This window comes from Trachemys scripta, chromosome 1 (genome assembly GCF_013100865.1).
Source record: "Trachemys scripta elegans isolate TJP31775 chromosome 1, CAS_Tse_1.0, whole genome shotgun sequence".
Lineage (NCBI taxonomy): Eukaryota > Metazoa > Chordata > Testudines > Emydidae > Trachemys > Trachemys scripta.
Genome location: NC_048298.1, coordinates 123,159,620 through 123,180,658, shown reverse-complemented (window position 1 = coordinate 123,180,658; position 21,039 = coordinate 123,159,620). Strand labels below are relative to the sequence as shown.

Below are 21,039 nucleotides of genomic sequence, written 5' to 3'. Positions count from 1 at the left end.
CCTCCGCAAGCGCTGGAGGGAGGCCCGGGAGACTCAGGGGAAGCGCGGGGCCGGGGTGAGTAACAGTCCGGCCTGGCCGCGAGCAGGACTCAGTCGGGTGGTTGGGCGAGGAGGGGGGCGGCCCGCGGGGCCAGGCGGCGGCTGTTGTTGTCCCCCCAGCCAGCGGGACTCGGGAGCAGCCGCTGCTGCAGCTCCCACTGCCGCGGGGGGAGGAAGCGGCCATGGCACTCGGCGGCTGCGGCTCTGGCGCCCCCGAACCCCCCGAGCCGGGGCCTGCTGCGGGGACCCAGCAGCGCGCACGCTGGGTCCAGCCCCTGGCCGGCGTCTGGGCTGCTGCCCAGCTGGTGTTATCCCGCGGCGGCCCCGGAGTGGGGGCAGCAGGCCCCAGCCCCCCCGTCCCGCAGGGGAACGAACGGGGCTGGGCGGCCGATGCCTCCGCCCCGGGGCCGCCGGGGGATTGCACCAGCTGGGCAGCAGCCCAGACGCGACCGGCCAGGGGCTGGGCCCAGCGTGCGCGCTGCTGGGTCCCCGCAGCAGGCCCCGGCTCGGGGGGTTCGGAGGCGCCGCAGCCGCGGAGCGCCATGGCCGCTTCCTCCCCCGCGGCAGTGGGAGCTGCAGCAGCGGCTGCTCCCGAGTCCCGCTGGCTGGGGGGACAACAACAGCCGCCGCCTGGCCCCGCGGGCCGCCCCCCTCCTCGCCCAACCACCCGACTGAGTCCTGCTCGCGGCCAGGCCAGGCCGGACTGTTACTCACCCCGGCCCCGCGCTTCCCCTGAGTCTCCCGGGCCTCCCTCCGGCGCTTGCGGAGGGAGGGGGAATGGTGAGCCCGGGGAAGAGGCGGGGATTCGGGGAGGGAGCCAATCGGGGGAGGAGGGGGCGGAGTCGGGGCGGGGGGGGGGGTGCGAGTACTTCCGGTCTCTAGGCTCCGGGGCATTTCCTTGTTTGTCCGGTTGTCCCGACCGCATGTCGGTCGGGACGCGGGACAAACAAGGAAATATCGGGACGGTCCCGATAAAATCGGGACGTCTGGTCACCCTATCCCAATCCCACTCCTCCCCCACCCCCTCTATTTCCCTCACCAGCTTCCATTCCCAGTCTACTCTCAACCTCCCCCCAGTTTTCTTGCCTAACCAGTTCCAATCTCCTCCCCTCAGCTCCCAGTCCCAGCCTCCCCTCTTCCACTCCCAGTCCCCACCTCACCCAGTCAGGTACAGTTTCTCTACCTACACCCCTTCAGACTCCTTGTCCCAATCTGCTCTTTTGCCATGCCCCCCCCCAATGAAGCTTTTTCTCCCATCTGCATTAGAATCAGATGGCTTCCTTCTCCACGCCACCTTGGCATGAGTGAATGTGTGTGTGGGGGGGTCATTGACAGCACAGCAGATAGAGGCTCTTTGCCCTAAGTTCAAGTCCCATCTCACCCTAAAGCGGTTGGGAACAGCCATTACAAGGTAAGACCTTCTGAGCCTCCAGCTATAGTCCTGGGGTGGAGCATGCTCAGGCCATCTGTAGCCTGAGCGCAAGCAGAGTCTGGTCAGCACTAACTGCTGTGAGGGGATGGAGAATGCTCAGTGAGGATGGAATCTTCAGATATTTTAGCTGCTAAAAATCAAAGACATCACTGCTAAGCATGTGTGAACAGCAAGTTTTCAAAGGCTTATAACTTGGCCAGATTTGGGTGGATTCTCCTGGGGATAGTAAAAGGCACATCCCTGACACATTTCAAGACCCTGCTCCAAAGCGTGGCAGTGCTAGAGCTGTTCAAAAAAAAGGTCAGACTTATTTTTTAACATGGTCAAAACAATGATTTCCTCCCCCTCTCCTTATTCTTGGAAACAGCTGAACCATTTTGACTGAAATTGCTTCACACTGAAGGTTTTGGAAAGATGCCTGGCATGGAAAATTTCAGCCCAAAGAGTTAAAGTTTGACAGTTATAAGCATCTGAAAAAAGGGTCTGACAATGGGAAACGATGGGTAACTTTTAATAAATAATAATAATAATAATTAATATATATATAATATATAGCTAGTCCTAGCCTGATTTAGCGCACACTCCTGATAATCAGCCATAACCATTTTTTTCCCTTGGCTGTGCGATTACCAATGTTTGAATTAATTGTCACACAGAGACCCTAACTGTTATGCAATTCAGAAACAAAAAGTTTGTTAAGGGAGGTTCAGTATGAAGTACCCAAGCAAAAGCAAGATCAAGATCATGGGCTGTTCAGAAAGAGGAGTCAGTAAGAGTGAAATGTGGGCTGGAGAGAGAACTCGTTCACATGCTTCTCAAAATTGACAGCCCATAAATGGGAAGGGAAAGACAAATGGAGAAAGACTAAAAGAAGAATGCAACGTGCGTTTGTGTGTCATGTTTATTTTTAAATTAATCTTATCTTGACACCAAGAATTTTCATAACCATAGAACTTTGCTAAATCATGTTAGTAGCCTATTACAAATGAGTGAATTTTATAAATTAGGATGTAATTAAACAAAAAAAAAGAAATAAGGAATCTGTATCACAAAGCATTCTCTCTTCATTTATTTGGCAATGATAAAATTAATACCCACGATGTCACTTAAATAGCACTTTGCATCTTTAGACTTTGAGGCAAACACTAACAAACTAATCCTCACAATACTCCTCTGAGGTAAATAAGTGTTAGCCTCATTCCACAGATGGGACATAGAATATTGAATCTTAGCTGAGACATGGTGTGTGATGGAATCATGTCTTCTCATTGATTGGGAGGGGAATGACAGATTTATGACCACTGTGGCATGTCAGCCTCTCTCTCTAGCTGATAGAATAGAAACTTACCTGGGCAGGTGCACTTGGGAAGGTTGTGGAACAACCACATGGCCTTCAGAAGGAACCTCTTGATTGCTGATCTGCCATAAAGCAGATGGGAAGGAGGAGGAGGAAGCCAGAATGAGTCCGGCCCTGGAGCAGCCATGAGCTTTGTCTACACTAGAGAAATTTTGCAAAGATTTCTTCTTATCATTAGCACCATTACAGCTAGTGTAGATGGATTGCTAGCTGCCTGTGGCATTTTATACACCATGCTGATTAGATCTTCTCTGAGCAGCACAAAATGAAACAAATACTGGTAGCAGCCAACAGGTCTTCTACACCTGGGCTCCCAATTTTGCTAACAGTGGTGGAGATGAAGTGGTGTTAGCAGGGAGGGAAATTTTTGCAAAATTTCCATAGTATAGACAAGGCTTTAGAGAGAGAACTGCAAGGAAAATGAACCTTTCACTGAAATATAAAAGCAGATAAAGGGTTTGACTTAGCCAGTCTGAGGGAAGAAAGGAGCTCCTGAGTCCAGTTGTGGGAGTGTTGGAATCTTGAGGCTAAACATGACCTCCACCACCAGGCTGTCCATCTGAAGCCTACGCTGATAACATCACCTTGTGCGTCCAACTTGGTGTCAATGAGTATGTGTTTCTCTCCATTTGGTGTTATTTGTGACTTAAAAACTTTTAATTCAAGAACCATGAGCCTGTCTCACATGTGGGAGAAAGACCATAATTTTTTGTGTGCGACTGATGGGGTTGGCAGATTGGAGAATTACAAATTTGGGAGGATCCACAATATGCTTAAATGATGGTGGCTTTAGGCCTGGGGAGATCCCCATCAAGCCAGCCTACTAGAAAATTGAATGTACTTACGTATCTCCTGATTTGCGATAATTTTCCGGGCATTCCAAAGAGAGACAGCGAAAACTGCCTTGGATGTTAAAGCAGGTCTCATTGAATAAGCAGTTATGTGTTTCTGCCACACACTCATTGATATCTGTCAAGTGGAAAAGATAAAAGGGATAAAAACACAAGCCATTCCTCTGCTTGTAGGCCCCAGATGATGAAGCTCACATGTTAGCTACCATGCAATACAGGGGAGCAACATGATTTTACTACTGGCTGGAAAAAAAAACTCCACAAGCGGGTATTCCTCAGGGGCGGTGGATAAAAGATGGGTGCATTTATTGAAGTGATGTTGGAATATATGGTTTTCAGATTGTAAAACATGGCAGGACTGTTGGTTTTTTTGTATTTTCTAAAAGCAAATGGCAGGGTTAATAAATGACAAATTTTGGTCAACAACCAAAATGTAAGGTATTTGGAGCCCCAATGGCCCCTCCCACATGCAGATAGTCTTCTACTGAGTGCAAGCATTGTGTCAGAAGGGGCAGGGATAGAAACAACAGCACTGGGGCTAGCAATTGCTGCTGGAGGAACAACCCAACAGGCTGATGCTGGCCTCAGAGGCTAGATAAGAGAGGCTGAAAGAAAACTCTTGCTCCCCAAAATAAAAACAGCTAGGCAATCAGGGGGTACCAGGGAGGCTGCAGGCCTGCAAAGAAATATTCAGCAGCATGGGTGGGAGGGGAGTGGGTTGGCAGACCTGTTACCATGCAGAAGTGACAGGCGGTGCTCAGACACTATGATGATGGACGCTACAAACATCTGGATAAGTGGAAAAGCAGCTTTGCTTTATTAGATTAAAAGTTGAAACAAAATTGTCTGACATTTACCCTTCCTTTGACTCCAGCCCTACGTGTGTGTATGCTGTAAGTGTCCTGAGCCACACATTTATCTCAGATTATCATTATTACTTAATATTGATTCATCACAGCATCTGTAACATGCCAAAAATTTTATACAAGGAAGGTAAGTCCCTTCCCAAAGAGCTCACGGTTGAAGGCCAGACATACAAATAGAGGTAGAGAATAGGGAAGAACAATTATACAAGTCAGCTTGATTCACTGTAGGCAGCATGGCAAAAGTTGGTCTTTTAATTTAGCGGAATTTAAATATGAATAGGGTGAGGCCTTGCAGATGAAAGCCACTAGGCTGCACCAGGAAGAGGGGAGTATGTCAAGTGAACTAAATGCTTTGTTTTGTGTATGGGGACAGTATGTCAGCCAAATGTATTAGTCTTTGGCACTAGAGTAAGTGCAAGCACCAGTCTCTGAAGAAACCACATACTTTTCCTCCCTGGCTAGAATGAACAGTTAAGGGGAAACAGGTGAAAGGATTCTGGGTTTATCAACATGAAAAGCTGTGCTTTACCTTTGCTCTGGTGCCTACCCATAAAACTGAACAATATTTGTTGTAAAGATTTAGCTATTTCTCCCACATAGTCCCTAAATGGAAAAAATCCTATACATTTTATAGAGCGGGATTATATTTTTATTAAATACTTAAACCAACCCATTTAATTCTGTAGCATTAGCTGGGACCTAGTTCTCTACTGAATTTGATGGACTGGTTTAAAAATTCTGTAGAAAGAGTATTCTGTTACATTCTTTGGGGCCTTAGAGTAATTCCTATAGTATCCAATTTAATTATTATAGAACTATTAGTTTTGCCTCTACTGAATTCTAGTGGACATAGGCTATCTACTAACTTGCCTGTAAGGCTATACGACAGACACATTTATGTTTCCCACCAATTAAAAATGCAATTAGATTTTTCCACAAGCTAACAATCAGATTAGATATTCCTGCACAGTTATTGAACATACCTTGGCAGTTTCGTGCATTGGTTGCCAATCTATAACCAGGAGAGGGACAGGTGCACTGAAAGCTCCCAGGAACATTACTACATCGATAAGAACAGATGTGCCCTCCAGTAGGTAAAGCACATTCATCAATGTCTGAAAAAGAAATCCCCACAAATTTTTTTAAACTCCTGTGAAGCTTGACTAGTTTGCAGCAGCTGTACTGCTTTATGATAGTGTTGGGTTCAAGAAGCCACTAGCTTGTGACTCAAATTAGTGGGCTGGGACAAAAACACCCGCATAAAGGTAACAAGGGAAGTCTTGGGAAAATCAAAGGCAATATAGAGAACAAGAAGCCAAAAACATAGTTTTGCTATGTAAATAGATAATACATAGTGCTTTTCATCCACAGATCTCAAAGCACTTTACAAAGGAGGTAAATATCATTACCCCCAATTTACAGATGGGGAAACTGAGACACGGGGACCTGAAGTGATTTGCGTGACGCCATCCAGCAAGTCAGCCAGCAGAACTGGGAATAGAACCCAGTGAAGAGAATCTCTGTTTAGTGCTCTATCCACTAGGCAACACTTCTTCCCTATGATAAATATTTGGGCAAGACTTGTTTATAACTTGCCACAAAAAGGGTTGTGAATAAAATACTAACTAGAATTTTTAGACATTTATTAAACGTGCTCCAGGATTCTCCAGTGATGAAAATGTGCAAACAACTTAGTTCCACAGCTGAAACCCACTGCCATGTGTACAAAAAGCCTCATACTAAATTTCAACAAAAAACAAAAATTCTCTCTGGCCTTCACATCATGAAAGCCACGATATCTCCAGAGGCTTGGTGGGCTTATATGAGAACTCAGGTAGCATTTAATTGCCTATGAAAAGCTATGAGAACCAAATGATGAAATATTGTTTTGTAGTGGCATAAATTTAAGATATGTGGAGCTATTTCTTTTTGTTATAATGTCTCTGTTGTCATGGCAAGAACAAGAAAGGAATGCCCATCTCCCATCTTAAGAGATGCCTTTTTTGCATCCTTTGATTAAGTATTTCTTACCTTCACACGTGATTCCATCTATATCACTAAGTTGATAGCCCCGACGACAATAACATTGATAGGAACCATACACATTGGCACATTCTTGGCTACACGGGTTGCTCTCACATTCATTTAAGTCTGAAACACAAAAAATTATCCATAATTAGCACTGTAGATGTCTGCCTTTGTGGCTCCCAACCTGCAGGATTGGGGCCTACATTTCTAAAAACATTCATATTGACTAATCAAATGTCTTTATTAAATAACAATCACAAAAAATATGTATTAGTATTTGTGTCATTGAGCAAGCTGGCAATAAGGGGCAGGAGGAAGCTATGGACCCCAATCCCTTCTGTACTACCTGTGGTGTGGCGGTGACATGGGAGGCAATCTGCAGTGTACTACCTCCTAGAAAGTTGCTGCCCATCATCATGTAATGTGCCAACACTGGGTTTGTGATCAGCAGTGAGAATCAAACCTACAGCTTGTGGATCTAAAAGCATGAGCCTCTTCTGTCTGAGCTGAAAAGGCGATAGTGGCTCAAACCTCTATGTGATCCAGTCACTAGAGGAGGCCAGAGAGCCACACAGTGGAAGGGTGAGTTACAATTGTATTGTTTAATCACAACACTTGTATTCCACCTTGAAAATGACTACAGTGGACCCATTTCTTATGCCAGTTTAATTTAGTCTATGAGAAAACAAAGGAAGCAGCCAAACAAGAATAGTAAACGAACAATATCTTTCTTCATCATTTTCTGCTTCTCTCTCTCTCTATCTACTCAGCTTACATAAACTGCATCCTTACCTTCGCATAACCTGCCACCAGTGGAAAGTTTGAAGCCCACAGTACAGCTGCAGTAAAAGGATCCAGGAGTATTCTCACATTTGTGAGCACAGAGACGACCTGAGTAGTGTCTACATTCATTAACATCTACAATGATAAATATGAATAGAAACCAATGTACAGACTTGCTTTAGTTAGCAGTCTAACAAATCACCATTTGATCACAGGAGTTTGATTTTCATTCTCCGTATCTAAGTTTTACACTGATGAGTGAATGAATTCTCAGCATGTTAGTCTGGAAACAAAGCTGGTTTTATTTATCATATCCTGGTGCATATCTAAATGTGATAAGCAAAAGAAGGCAGTTCTGTGATCTTTTAGCAGAATGTTTTCACTTTAAGTGCACATCATAAATATCATAAAACCAATTATGCACGCCTTCTCATGATCTTACCTTTTAACATTATTACATTTTAAGAATGCAAATGCACTTCTCTTCAAAATGTCAATAGCTCTTTAATACATTTTTGTACTTATACAAATCATGGAATAATCTAATGCGTTTTCAGATGAAAGAGTTTGTGAACAACTAATAAAATTATCCCTTTAATAAAATAAAATTATAAAATAAAACAAATAAAATGCCACAGTACAATGTTTAAGAAGAGCTTGTAGAGTTGGAGTCAGTAGGTGGACCTTACCGATACAAGTTCGACTGATAGCCTCAAAATAATAGCCAAGTCTGCAGTCACAACGGTAACTGCCAGGGGAATTTATACAAACATGTCCATCTCCACATAGTTGGTTAGGTGACGAACACTCATCCACATCTAGAAGGAGAGGGAAATGAATGAAAGGAGGGTCTTGAGGTTAAAGATTAGGAGTGGAGGTAAAGCAATAAAAGTGCTCTGCTGCCAGCTCTGTCCCACACCCTTTAGTAACTCTCCCTACCTCAGTTTACCCATATGTAAAACATGAATAAAATACTTACCTCAGTATTTGTAAAGTGTTTGAGATGGAAGACACTACTCCATACAGGCATGATCCAGCTCCCATTGAAGTCAATACCAAGGCTCTCCTTGCCGTCAATGAGAGCTGGAGCAGGACCTACAAGTGCAAATTATTATTACAGAACAAATATCCCTTGGATCCCATGTAATATGTGGTGTAGGGAACATGGGCCAGATTTGAGTTTGGGCCAGCATAACTGTATTTGATCAGTGCCTTATCACCTAAATCAAAGCTGCTTTAGCTTAGCATTTGAAGTACGTCATGCACTTACCCTGGGCTTGTCCCCCACCTCCTTGCCCCCGAGTCCCTTTTCCCTTATCATGCTTACTATGTCACAAGGAATGAATGGAGATGCACAAGTGTGATTGATGATGATGATGAACCATTAATTATATTTAGCAAAGTGAGAATGGGCCCTATTCTGTTAGACAAAGTCTATTACCAACTCCTTCCCACATGTCCTGCTTACAAAGAAGACATCTGCTTGTGGTCATGAATGGATTTTGCAAGAAAATGTCTGCCTCGAACTGGAATTTTCTACTATGACTTCAGTTCAAGATTCCAAATTATTGGTCCATAATGAGCTATAGCCAACACGCTGGAATCTCTAATTGGACAAGGATGGTCTCTGAGGCAGAGTAAGGGGATACTGAACCAAACAAAAGTATAACCATGCAGAAGGAAAAGGGGGCTTCTCTTACACCACCACCACCTGAAATTGTAGCAAGCTCTCTTCTTTGGACCAGTCTCCAGAAAAGGAGAAGTAGAAGACTCCAAGCCTGAAGTCTACCACTCAGGGCTTGTCTTCACTACCGGGGTAAATTGACCTAAGTTACACTAATCCAGCTATGGGAATAATGTAGCTGGAGTCAACATAGTTTAGGTCAATTTACCCCAGTGTCTTTACTGTGCTGCATCAACGGGAGACACTCCCCGGTCGACTTACCTTACTCTTCTTGGGTAGCTGGAGTACCGAAATCGACCAGAGAGTGCTCTACCATTGATTTAGCAGGTCTTCACTAGACTCGCTAAAGTGACACCCACTGCATCGATTGCAGCAGCGTCCCCGGTAGTGAAGACAAGCCCTAAGAGAAAAAAGAGACTGACCACCTCCTTGTAGATGAAAAAAAGCTCAAGTTATCTGCGACACTAGAACTAATTCTCAATTAAGACTACTCATGTGAATTAGACACTAAAAAAAAAGGTGAGAGAGTGTTTTTTTATAGAATTCAGAGACATTTGAATTCTCCAACATTCCATTACAGAGAGATAGAGAGAGCGACAGTCACTAACCTTTTCCCTAGGTAGACCCTAAAAAACCCGCAAGCATGTTATCTAATTATGACGATATTATTTTGGAATAAAAGCATGTTATTCCAAAACTTCTAAGTGCCTGATTTAAAAATCACTTCTGCATTTTTGTAAGAGTGTCAGAAAGATGCAGACATAGCTTATTTCCCTTCCCACAGGACTGCAAAGTAAATAGAGTCTAATCTAGGGTGTATATGCAGAGAAACTTAAGGCAGAACACTAAAGTAGGAAGCTAGTAAGAAATCATTCTAAGAGTTATACTTCCTTAAAACAAAGGCAAAAGTCAACTTCTGCTTTTAGCAGATTCTTAATGCAATTCATTATGTTAAAAGAAAGGTGTTCTTCGTTAACTTTCCTGTGAAGCATTGAAGTAATTCTTGTATTAACCTTATAAACCGATGTAATTACTGTGATTCAGGGATCCCCTGCATCAGGTATAGGCATAATAGTTCACCAAAGCTTGGCATGTGAGGTATCTACTGAGAGCTCGTAGCCCACAGTCATCGTAATCATTGCAGAATGTATATACAGATAACTCCTTAAATGTTATGTAACTATACTAAAAATTATATTCTTAAGGTCTTGGTGTTTAAGTGGGTCACCAGAAGATGACATACTTTGCAAATGCTCCTTTCGGGTAGGAGGCAGAAGACTCTTATCTCCCCATCTAGTCAATTGTGTATTGTATGAGGCCTATTTGCATACTGAGCCACAGGCAAAAGTAGTGACTGACGTCTACAAGAGAGGAAATTCACAGGATGAAGCAAACAGCAGAGGGCATCCTATTTACGAATAAGAACAAAAGATAGGGCTGATCTATCCTGCGAGGCAAAGAAACACATTGGATCCTTCACCTCGGAGGCATGCTGACAGCACCGCTGTCTCATGAAAAGAGAGAGTCACAGTCAATCTCACTGTGATGAGCTGCAAAGATTTTGGATAAGCAACATTCTACAAGACATGAGAGTGTCTCGTTAATTAAGTCTAACCCCTACACTATTTCAGTATATTAATAACATAAAAATGATATTATTTTATATACAACCATTTGTTTCTAACACTTGAATCTCTGAGCTTTGTTAAATAAACTTAGGCTTGATTTCACTGTGAACATATCTAAGTGCTGTGCATCAAGCAAGGTGGTGAGCTGAGGTGTAGCTGCTAAGCTGGGATGCACTGTTCCTCTGGAGCACTGAATACTGCAAGTATCCCATGGACCAGGGGCTGGACAGGCCAGGGAGATGCTCAGAGGGCTCAAGGATTGGAGTGCATCTATCACTAGCCTGTAGAAAAACAGCTGGACCTGCAGCGCTTAGAGAGAAGGGCTTGTGTTGCCCATGGCCAGTGGAGTTGGGGAGTTGACCCTCGGCCGGCACAGACAAGGGTAGGAGCCAGCGAGGTGTCTGACAAGCCTGGGAAGTCCGGTAGTTTGAACCATTGATCAAATTTCAATTGTAACTTTAATTTGATCATTGCACTGTGTTTTATTTGATTAGCTTTAGGGAAATCAGAAGTAAATTAATTAGTGACATATCTGTTAAGCTTCATATTAGTTTGCTTTTTCTTTTAATAACTCCATAAAAACTAGATTGCATCCTCTCTCAATAATTCTATGTAGGAAAACAATCTATTTAGCAGTAAATACATTGAGTAGTTCCTGGACTTCAATTCCTGGGTTTCAATTATTGGATCACCACTATGGCAGGTCTCAAAAGAAAAAGCGAAGATGACACTATGTAAGAACTGTGCAAAGTAATTTTTATATAGCACTGAAGATATACATTGGGACAGATCCTCAACTGGTATAAAATTGTCATAGCTTCACTGAAGTTAATGGAGCTGTGACAATTTATAATCAGCTTAAGATTTTAAGACCTGTTATGATGATTTACATTGGACATAAGTGGCTCACGGGCCTTTTGCTGGTCTTCTGCACCGGAGTGACTATCACCCTTGCTACACTATTTCAGTATATTAATACAAGTAGCAGACAATGCCATTCTGCCTGGTCATTATCACACAAACCTCCCAGAATACGGAGGTTCAGGAGTGATTTGAAGGAGGAGAGAGAGGGGATGTTTGCAATCCATCACTTGTGAGGGAGAGCAAGAAAAGAGTCAAGAGGAGGCTTTGGAAGTAGTTGTGAGAATGGCTTTGGTTGAGTGCAGGGAACAGACAGGTTAAGTGAAAAAGTAGATGTGTGCACATCATGTGTTCATTTAGCAGTTTTACTCCATTTCTGCTACTCACCTACACATCTTGTTCCTTCTTCATTGAGATGATAACCTCGTCCACAGTTTGGTACATTTCTTTGGCAGGTATATGAGCCATCTGTGTTAATGCACATCTGTCCAACAGGGCATGGCATGTTAATGCTTAGGCACTCATTGATATCTACGATGACATACAAATTCAATTAAAGAAAACCATCCTCAGTTTACAGACATTTTAAGGTAAGATACTGTCCTTACACCCTTAATAGCTTGGGAACCAGCCCTTGAGAGCAGACACATATTTGCACAATTTAGTACACCAAAGTGGGAGATTTGCAAAGGCATAAAGGGCAGGTAATGCCCTAACAACATTGAAAGTCAATGGCAGTTGGGTGCATAACTCCTATTTGTGCCTTTGGAAATCTCCCCAAAATGCAGAAAATAAAAACATGAGCAAAGATGTAACCGACCACTTGTGCACAGAGACTGAAGAGTAGAAGTGCTTATTTGCAAACTAGTCATTTCTCCATCATCCATGGAATGCCTTACTATTCTCCACAAATGGGCATTTGCTCACTTTGTGACTGTATGATATATGCTCCTCCCTGTCATAAAAATGTTATAAACTTAAAAGACCCTTAAAATGTAATGACATGAGACCAAAGCACCTCAGACTGCCATATCACCAGCTAAGCAGAGTGAGGACTTGCCAAGTATTTCAAGAGGAAATCTCCAAGGAAAGCCCAGCACATAGTGATGGTTCATTCAATGGCTGAAGTTAGAATTTAAGAAGTAGTCTAGTAATCATTGCTCCAGCATGCTGGTACAGGAGGCAGTGTGCTGTGAGAACAGGGAAAAGGTATGAAGACCTGACAGCATGTGGGCATAGCACTTTCTATAAGTGTACAGCATCCTAGCCAAATTCCAATTCAGTTTAGGTAATTGCCGGTCTAAAATTCCCCCTGTGGTTTCAGGTGAAAACCTTTTTCACACTGTATCCTACATTACTATGCAGTGTTATGGTTTTATGGTTTACTGTCAAAGAGCTGATGTCTTCCATCCCAGAGTTAGTGTGGAATAGAGCAGAGTATCCACCTGGCTTAGGGCAGGATGACTCTGGATGGCCAGGCAGGAGTGGGATTGGTGAATCTGTACCAGAGTACGCTTTACTGCCCCTCCCTGTAGCACATGCTGCTGAGCCATGCTCCTGCCTACCAGACCTCATTCTCTTGGGCACATAGAGCACCAGCAGACACTTCAGCCAGCTCTGAAGAGTGCAAGGAGAGTGTCCTACTTTGAACCTGTGGGTTGGAAAGGTAGGAAAGTTCCTGTTCTCTTTCCTGCTCAGCACAATACAGGGCAGCATTTGATGCATAGTTTGTGCAACCGACATGTGAAGTGTCTGAGGAATTCTTCTGGATGGACCGTGGAAGGCACTATAAGGGCCAGATTCACTGCTGGTGTAAAATGGTGTAGTACCACTGAAGCCAACAGATCCACACCAATTTACACCAGCTGATGATCTGTTCCTTGTGTCAGAGATTAGTCTTTAAGGGATAAGTTATCCGACAATACAGAACTGGCTTCATTTTATTAAGTATAATTTTACACACTGATAATTTTGTTTTCAGCCTTGTATTTTTCAAATGTCAGTTTTCAGCAAAGGAAGGTTGAAAGGAAAATGGGAGCTTGATCGCATGCTACCTAATTGGCAAATCCTGTTGCTCAGCAGATTTCACGAGTCCAAAACAGGCTATGCTGCTGAGGGAATTTAAAGTTAAGTTGGGACTTGAGGTGCTACTATCATGAGAAGAGCTGATAGATTTGTAGGACACACCAGACAAATCTATTTAAAGCCTGTTGAAAGCCAATTATTCTGACATATATAGAATTCTAGTTTGTCAGGTTAGATCCTACAAATCCTAGAATGCAAAGTATTAATACCCCTAAACCCAACAGTTTCTATTCTGTCTTTCAAATTAAACCCCACTCCCATGATAATTGGCCTTAATTATCATTCCGACCGGTCGTTACATTCTTTACCTGAGGTGGTAAAAATTCTTTCCTCTGAACTATTAATATATGGGAGCTGACTTGGAAAAGCAAGATCTGTTCTATGTAGCTGAACAAACCAGCAAAAGCAAATTCCATTGTAGAGGATACTCTTATGCTAAAGTAATACCAAGCATTGGACTTTCAGTTCTAAACAACGTTCTCGATGTCCACTGAAGGAAGGACAAGAAGTAATGGTTTAATCTGCAGCAAGGGAGATTTAGGTTATATATTAGGAAAATCTGTCTAACTAAAAGGGTAGTTAAGCTCTGGAATAGGCTTCCGAGGGAGGTTGTGGAATTCCCATCACTGGAGATTTTTTAAAACAGGTTGGACAAACACCTTTCTGGAATGGTCTAGTTTTACTTGGTCCCACCTCACTGCAGAGGGCTGGACTTGATGACTTCTCAGGATCCCTTCCAGCCCTACATTTCTATGGTTATTTAAAATCATTTGAATAAAGGGAGAGAAAGTATGTCAAAATGAATTAATATTTTTACAAATCCTGTGTTAGAAGCACATGATAAACAAAAAAGACTTATGTGCTTTTGAATATTTTACCCTACGTGACTGAGTGTCTAAGTCTCATTGAAAGTCAACAGGTCTTAGATTTTTACTGCCTAAGGCCTGGTCTACACTGGGGGGGCGGAAATGGGGATGATCGATCTAAGATACGCAACTTCAGCTACGAATAACGTAACTGAAGTCAATGGACTTAAATCTACTCACCGCAGTGTCTTCACTGCAGTGAGTCGACTGCTGCCGCTCCCCTGTCGACTCTGCCTGCACCTCTCGGAGCGGTGGAGTACAGGAGTCGATGGGAGAGCACTTGGGGGTCGATTTATCACGTCTAGACTAGACGCGATAAAACGACCCCCCCCGGATCGATCGCTGCCTGCCGATCCGGAAGGTAGTATAGATATACCCTAAGTTTCTTTTGAAAAATCAGACTTAGAATTCTAAATCACTTATGATCAAATTCTACTTTTAATGGGAGCAGGAAGATGATGTAATATATAAAGATGAACATCAGCATTAGGATTGACGTGGGAGGCTCAGACCTGACCCCGTGCAGCAGTATGTTGGCCCACGCACAACTCCAAGAATTCATTTAAGTGACAATATGTCTTACCAATACAGTTGCCTAGCGCATCTTGTATAAACCCATTCATGCACTGTAGCTTGGGTCGACAACGGAAAGATCCCGGAGTATTCTGACAGATAAAATCGGGGAGGCAGTTATGAGTACCACTCTCACATTCGTCAATATCTGGTACATCACAAAAAAAAATAGTTAGCAAGAGTTTTACACAAGTTTTTTAATTACACTTAAGACAGAGTTAGAAAACATAGGCCAAATTCATCCTGGGTGTAACTTCATTCATCATTTCAGTGTAGTTACACTGGAGATTAATTTGGCCCATTGTCTTTACTGGAATCTCACAGAACTAGGCAGCAGGCTAGTTCTCTTTATTATCTTATTAAACAACCAAATGACTTGCAATATTTTCAGTGTCTGAAGCAGTATTTTCTAAGGCCCTGATTCAACAAGGCACTTAAGCATGTGCTAAATCCCACTGAAGTCAATGAGAGTTAAGAATGTGCTTAAATGCTTTTCTGAATAAAGGCCTAAATCCTGAAGTCCTTAATTTTATTAAATCCTTTCTCAGGTAAACTCATCAGGCTTCATTTTCATTTTACACTAAGGGCCCCCTACATCAGTCTGGCTTAACATGAAATGAAGTGTAATTTATGCTCACTTTAAGGCTCCTTTCCACTGTCAGAGTGGTGTAGAAGAGTCTAAGTATAAATGCGAATTTAAATAACTGATTCTAAAAAGATCTTTGCCTATATAAAAACAGAGTAAAGACTTCAGGTTTGAGCCTTATATTTGTCATGGGATAAAAATTCTTTGGAGCGATAAAAAAATGTAGGTATGTTTTAGCAAATTTTTGTGGGAAAGTAGCTCAGTGGGGGAAAAAATGAATTTAAATGTCATGAACATTGAAAATGTTTCCTGTAGGCTTAATAAACCTTATAGAAAAGCCTTCTAGTATTTAATAGGGATAAAACTGATAGACCTCTGTAATAAGGCAGAAGTTTTCTATTTGATTTTACATGACAATTAAAAACAATAAATGAAGATTATCATTCTGTGTTAATTTTTTTAAAACTTTATCTTTTTTTCCAATCAGATATATGAACATTCCATGCAAGTATTAACAAATTTTATTCATAACCTGTATTTGTTATCTTTAAAGGACCCATTTGTGTTTGGTCAACCTCTTATCTTTATCTGTGTATTTATTTTGTTCAAACTCCAAAAATTGGTAACCAGACATTATAAAATGTACTTAATCCCGATATAAGGTGTCTGTCATTTTTTCCATCGAAAAGGCTTTCATATTTCCTCATGCCATTAATGTTGAAGGATCTGTCCTTTTTCAAATATCAGCTATCATACATCTGGCTACTAGGTATTTTCCTTAAGGGAAAACATAATTTTTCAAAAGTTGTCAAAGCAATAGTAGAAATTTCTGTCCTGATAGTTAATATAATTCCAAGATGATAATTTGGGAACTCCTAGTAAGAGTTTCCAAAGCACTGACTAGAGGCTGCACTCCTCTTATTCCTATGGGAAAAGATTATTAATGCCTATAGGTGGAATTTTCAATGGCCTAAAACTGCTCTCTCATTTAAGTCAATAGGAGTTTTACCTTTGACTTCAAAGGGAGCCAAGTTAGGTCAACTGAACACTTTAGGGAAAAAAACACTAATTTAAAAAAAAAATTAAATTGTATCACCCCCTATCTCTCAGGGTTGGAAGGGACCTCAGGAGTCATCTAGTCCAACCCTCTGCTCAAAGCTCTAGTCCAACCCCCTCCTCTACAATATAATCTTACCCAAAATATAGTCCCAAGTAGCTGCCTACATCCTTCAGGGGAGTGAAAAGACCATCAAGACCATTCTCAGCTGCAGAGAGATGGATTGTTTTCCAGTGGAAGCCAAGACAAATTGGGTTTGTGGCTCATTTACATTTCCCCAAAGAAAGCACCTCAGGCTGAAGTGTTAGATGCTCATATTAGACTATACAACACATCTGGTACGGAAATACAACTTACACATGTATTTCCAGAAAACAACAAGACAATAATTTATTTAGCATTTTGGGGCATCATAAATGTTGATAAACATCAGTCTCCTATGTGTCCAATATACAGCCTGGGACATACCTTTGCAATGGTTGTCTTCAGTGAGTTCATAACCAGTCCCACAGCTCGTTTCACGCTGACAGCGGAAGGATCCTACTGTATTGACACAAGTTTGTCCAATCCCACAGTTGTGCATCCCAGTGATACACTCATTAGTATCTAGAAGTAACCAAAGTGGACAGATAATTAAACAGTTAAAACAAAAGACTTGAAATCCTTGGGAAGAGAAAGGAACAAGGGTCAGCCTTGGGTCAACAGAAACTTTGAACACCCACATGCGGGGTGCATTGTGGATTCCATATCCCACAAAAAAGTTACTGCTCTTTTTTGTTCTCAATTTTTAGCCACTCACTGTGTTTTCAACTATAAGGATTCAACATCTCAGGTGACAGGTCTAGGATATATTGTATTTTATATGAATATTCATTTACTATTGCAAATGGAAAGGCATGCTTTTACTGCTATCTTCACTCCCAACACCAAACTTGAGGTCTCTCCTGCCTCCTATCCATCTGCAAACCCTCCACCTGCCCCACTGAACTGGTCTCTTCCCTTACCTCTATTGTCCCCAAGTTCACACCCTACCTAACTCAGCCTTTCATTGCCAATGTCTCCTTCCACTCCCAATATAAGCATGTCCTAGTCACTATCCTGTAAAAAAAAAATCCACAATAAACAAAACACTTTTACCTTTAAGCAACAAACAGAGGCAATCATTTTGTTTCTTTTACCTTCACAGGTGACACCATCAGACAGAAGCTGGTACCCAACAAAGCAGGAGCAGACAACACTGGAGCCTGTGTCCCTACACTGCTGTGTACAGGGACCACCTCCTAAAAACAGATGTGATTTTTACCAATAAAGTATACAATTTAGTTCATCACACAAAACTGGAAAGATGTCAACTACTTAAACATGAGTGCCCAGCAAAATACAGGATGTTGGATTAGTATGCTCGAAGAATACACTAAGAAAAAAAAATTAGCAGAAAGAAACCAGCATTAAAAAAAAGTCAACCTTAATCAACCAACATCACAAATATATCCTATTCAGAGTTCAGGAGGAAAGCTCAGATACCACTGTAGGTACAGGGCCGGCGCAACCCATTAGGCGACCTAGGCGGTCGCCTAGAGCACTACAATTTGGGGGGCGGCGACCGCGGTGGTATTTCAGTAGAGGGACCTTCCTCTGTGGGGGGCGGCATTTCGGGGCGGGACCTTCCGCCACCTAGGGCGGCAGAAAAGCTGGCGGCGCTCCTGTGTGGGTAATTGTTGGCAAAGCATGATTTTTTTAATATCGACTACTATCCCATAAGAAAAGCTAGAAGGGTCATAATAGGCAAGTCAGACATTTGCCTAATGTAGATACCCTCAGACTGTGAAATGGCCTCCCAGAGAATTGCTGGAAGTTTCATTGCCTGACACATTTGAACTCATCTTTGGAAAAAAATGATAGAAACGATCCTTAAACTTGTTTATAGTGTAGCCCTTAATAGAAAGAGTGTCTAATGGACAGCAACTCCCATTTGCAATTGGACAGACCAATTCCCCTCCCTCTTGCAAATGAATAACTTCAATCTGGCTACTACAGCAATTGCTGACATGGAAAAGTAATATTAGGAAAGTATATCATTAACACCTTTTAATGTGATTTATCATCTTGAGTCAAGAAGGACAGCCAGCTTTTGCTTTGGCAGGATAAGGGACCTGATGACTCAACAGGTGTTTTCTGTTTCTAACACCTATGGAGTAGAACAGCCAAATAGGCAGTATGATAAATCATTGCTTAACTGGCACAGTATCTGTTGTTACCTCTTATGGGATACAGATGCCCTGGACACTGAAACGGGTACATTTTCAAAACATTGTGTCCTACAGAAACACCTGCATAAACAAACCATTTGTAGCAGTGTGTCTATTATGACATGCTGAAAGCTTATACTGGAATATCAGTCTATTAACTCAAACTTTTTTTTAATCCAAAAATGTATTACTTTATTCAGAAATGTTTGCAGAAAATAATAAATCTCTGATGTTTTAATCTTTTAGATATATGAAACACGTGTGACAGGCAGTAAATCAAAATAAGCAGATCATTATCCAAATCAAATATTCCATCCAAGAGGCAGCATGCACTTGCCACACAAAAATCGATGTACAAGTCATTATTTATCTTTCTTTCATTTTCCTGCCAATTTTCATGTGGATTGTGCACGTCAAACAGAAATTAGTTACGCCATTTCAGATCTAATCATCTCAACCACGAACAAGGATAGGAACAGAATACACATGTTCTTCAAGCTCTAAAAGTGGAATGCCTGATGCCACTGGGCTCATTGTAACTTGTCTGGACACTTTCAAATAAAAGGTCAAGTATGTTTGGATCTTCTGGAATCAATTTCGGTTCTAGATACAACTGAATAGACTGGAATGCTGTTCAATATCCATGTCAAACTACAAACCACTACAATTGGAGGTTGGGATTTTCAAAGAGGCCTAAGGAAGTTTGAAAATCCCAATCAGTATTTCTAATATATGGTCACATCTTCAGTGGCTGTAAGTCAGCATAGCTCCACTGAAGTCAACAGACCTATGCTGATTTACAGCAGCTGAGGATCTAGCCCATCCTTTAAAAAAATATCTCCTTTGAAATTTTTTTTTGTTAATGAGTTAGAAAAATAAATGTTATAAACAAATAAAGACAGCCCAGGCAAAGTGAAACAGCAGCAGATGTAAAATTCTCTACTTCTTAAGGGCAAGAATGTCTATTTCCCTACATGCCCACCCAGCAAACAAGGGAGTGTAAGCTGTCCCATTATTCTCCTGTGTGGGCTACCCATATTGCCTGCCAGAGCACCGGGATAAGCACAAGTAACCTGGGTCTGCTACACACCCTCTCAGGCAGGCAGGTAGGTAGAGATGGGCACTGGGCACAGCTGGTACAGAGGAGAATGTTATTTGCATCTCTTAAGGAGCAGGTACAGATTATTTCATCCCTGCTCTACCAGGAAAGGGAAACTGGTGTGCTCCTGAGCAGTACAATATTGTGTTACCTAATACACAAGATCAGAAGGAAGTCGCAGTTTTAGCTTGAAAGTGGTTGGTCTAAGGTTTTTGTCTGACTTTTAAAAGAAAGCTATTTTTCCTCAGCCCAGCCGACAAATAGCAAGAGGTAAAAAGTTCTTTTTGCCATGACTAAATTGTAGCCAATATTTGAAAAAAAATGTTTTACAATATAATTGACATTTCTGAGACTACTACATTTCTGAGGGCAGCTATCTAGTTGGAGAAAGTGACAATAATGGAGGGCCAAATTCTGCCTTTAGCCATGTGTGACTAACTCTCAATGAGCTCACTGGGAGCTCTATAAAATACATTTAAGATCTGCAAAATATGCACTTCCATAAAATTCAGAGGGCATGTACAAAATTTAATACGTAAGACATTAAACTCCACAACTTTTAGAGATGACCCAACATCCACACAGCCAACCAACTCTGCCTCACCTCTCCCTTCCAGTTCCTTGACAAATATGAAAAGAAATTTGGTGAGATTATGAGCCTCAAAAGAGGACTTCCAGAATAAGGGCCAAACAACTACTTGCCTAAAGGTTATTGGCAGTAGCACCTTACCCTTCCATACGGAGGTGTCAACAGTCTTTATCAAAACAGACCCACTATCTTCCCAACTGTGTTCATTACAGACCATAAGCCAACTCACATGTTGACTGAAGCTCCCCAGGGCTTTCCAAATTTGCTCATGCATGTAGTACTGAAGGACAGAATATGGCCCAGTGTAACAACTTGATCTTATAAGGGGCTGAAACTTTTTCTGCAAAGCCCTGAGCATCCTCAACTGCCCCTGAACTTAAAAGGAGTTGATGTGCCTGCGACAGTT

General features: G+C 42.1%; 1 protein-coding gene across 2 annotated transcripts in view; it reads right to left on the bottom strand.

Moving 5' to 3' along the window:
- The window catches only part of FBLN1 (fibulin 1), a 101,154-nt gene that overhangs the window by 45,772 nt on the left and 34,343 nt on the right, over positions 1-21,039 (bottom strand). For both annotated transcript variants that reach the window (XM_034784138.1, XM_034784130.1), the window contains exons 6-14: positions 17,875-17,976; positions 17,165-17,302; positions 15,064-15,201; positions 11,917-12,060; positions 8,046-8,174; positions 7,366-7,491; positions 6,577-6,696; positions 5,529-5,660; positions 3,674-3,797 (exon numbers count right to left, since the gene is read on the bottom strand). In XM_034784138.1, the coding sequence (XP_034640029.1) occupies positions 3,674-3,797; positions 5,529-5,660; positions 6,577-6,696; positions 7,366-7,491; positions 8,046-8,174; positions 11,917-12,060; positions 15,064-15,201; positions 17,165-17,302; positions 17,875-17,976 (1,153 nt within the window). The remainder of the gene's footprint in view (positions 1-3,673; positions 3,798-5,528; positions 5,661-6,576; positions 6,697-7,365; positions 7,492-8,045; positions 8,175-11,916; positions 12,061-15,063; positions 15,202-17,164; positions 17,303-17,874; positions 17,977-21,039) is intronic.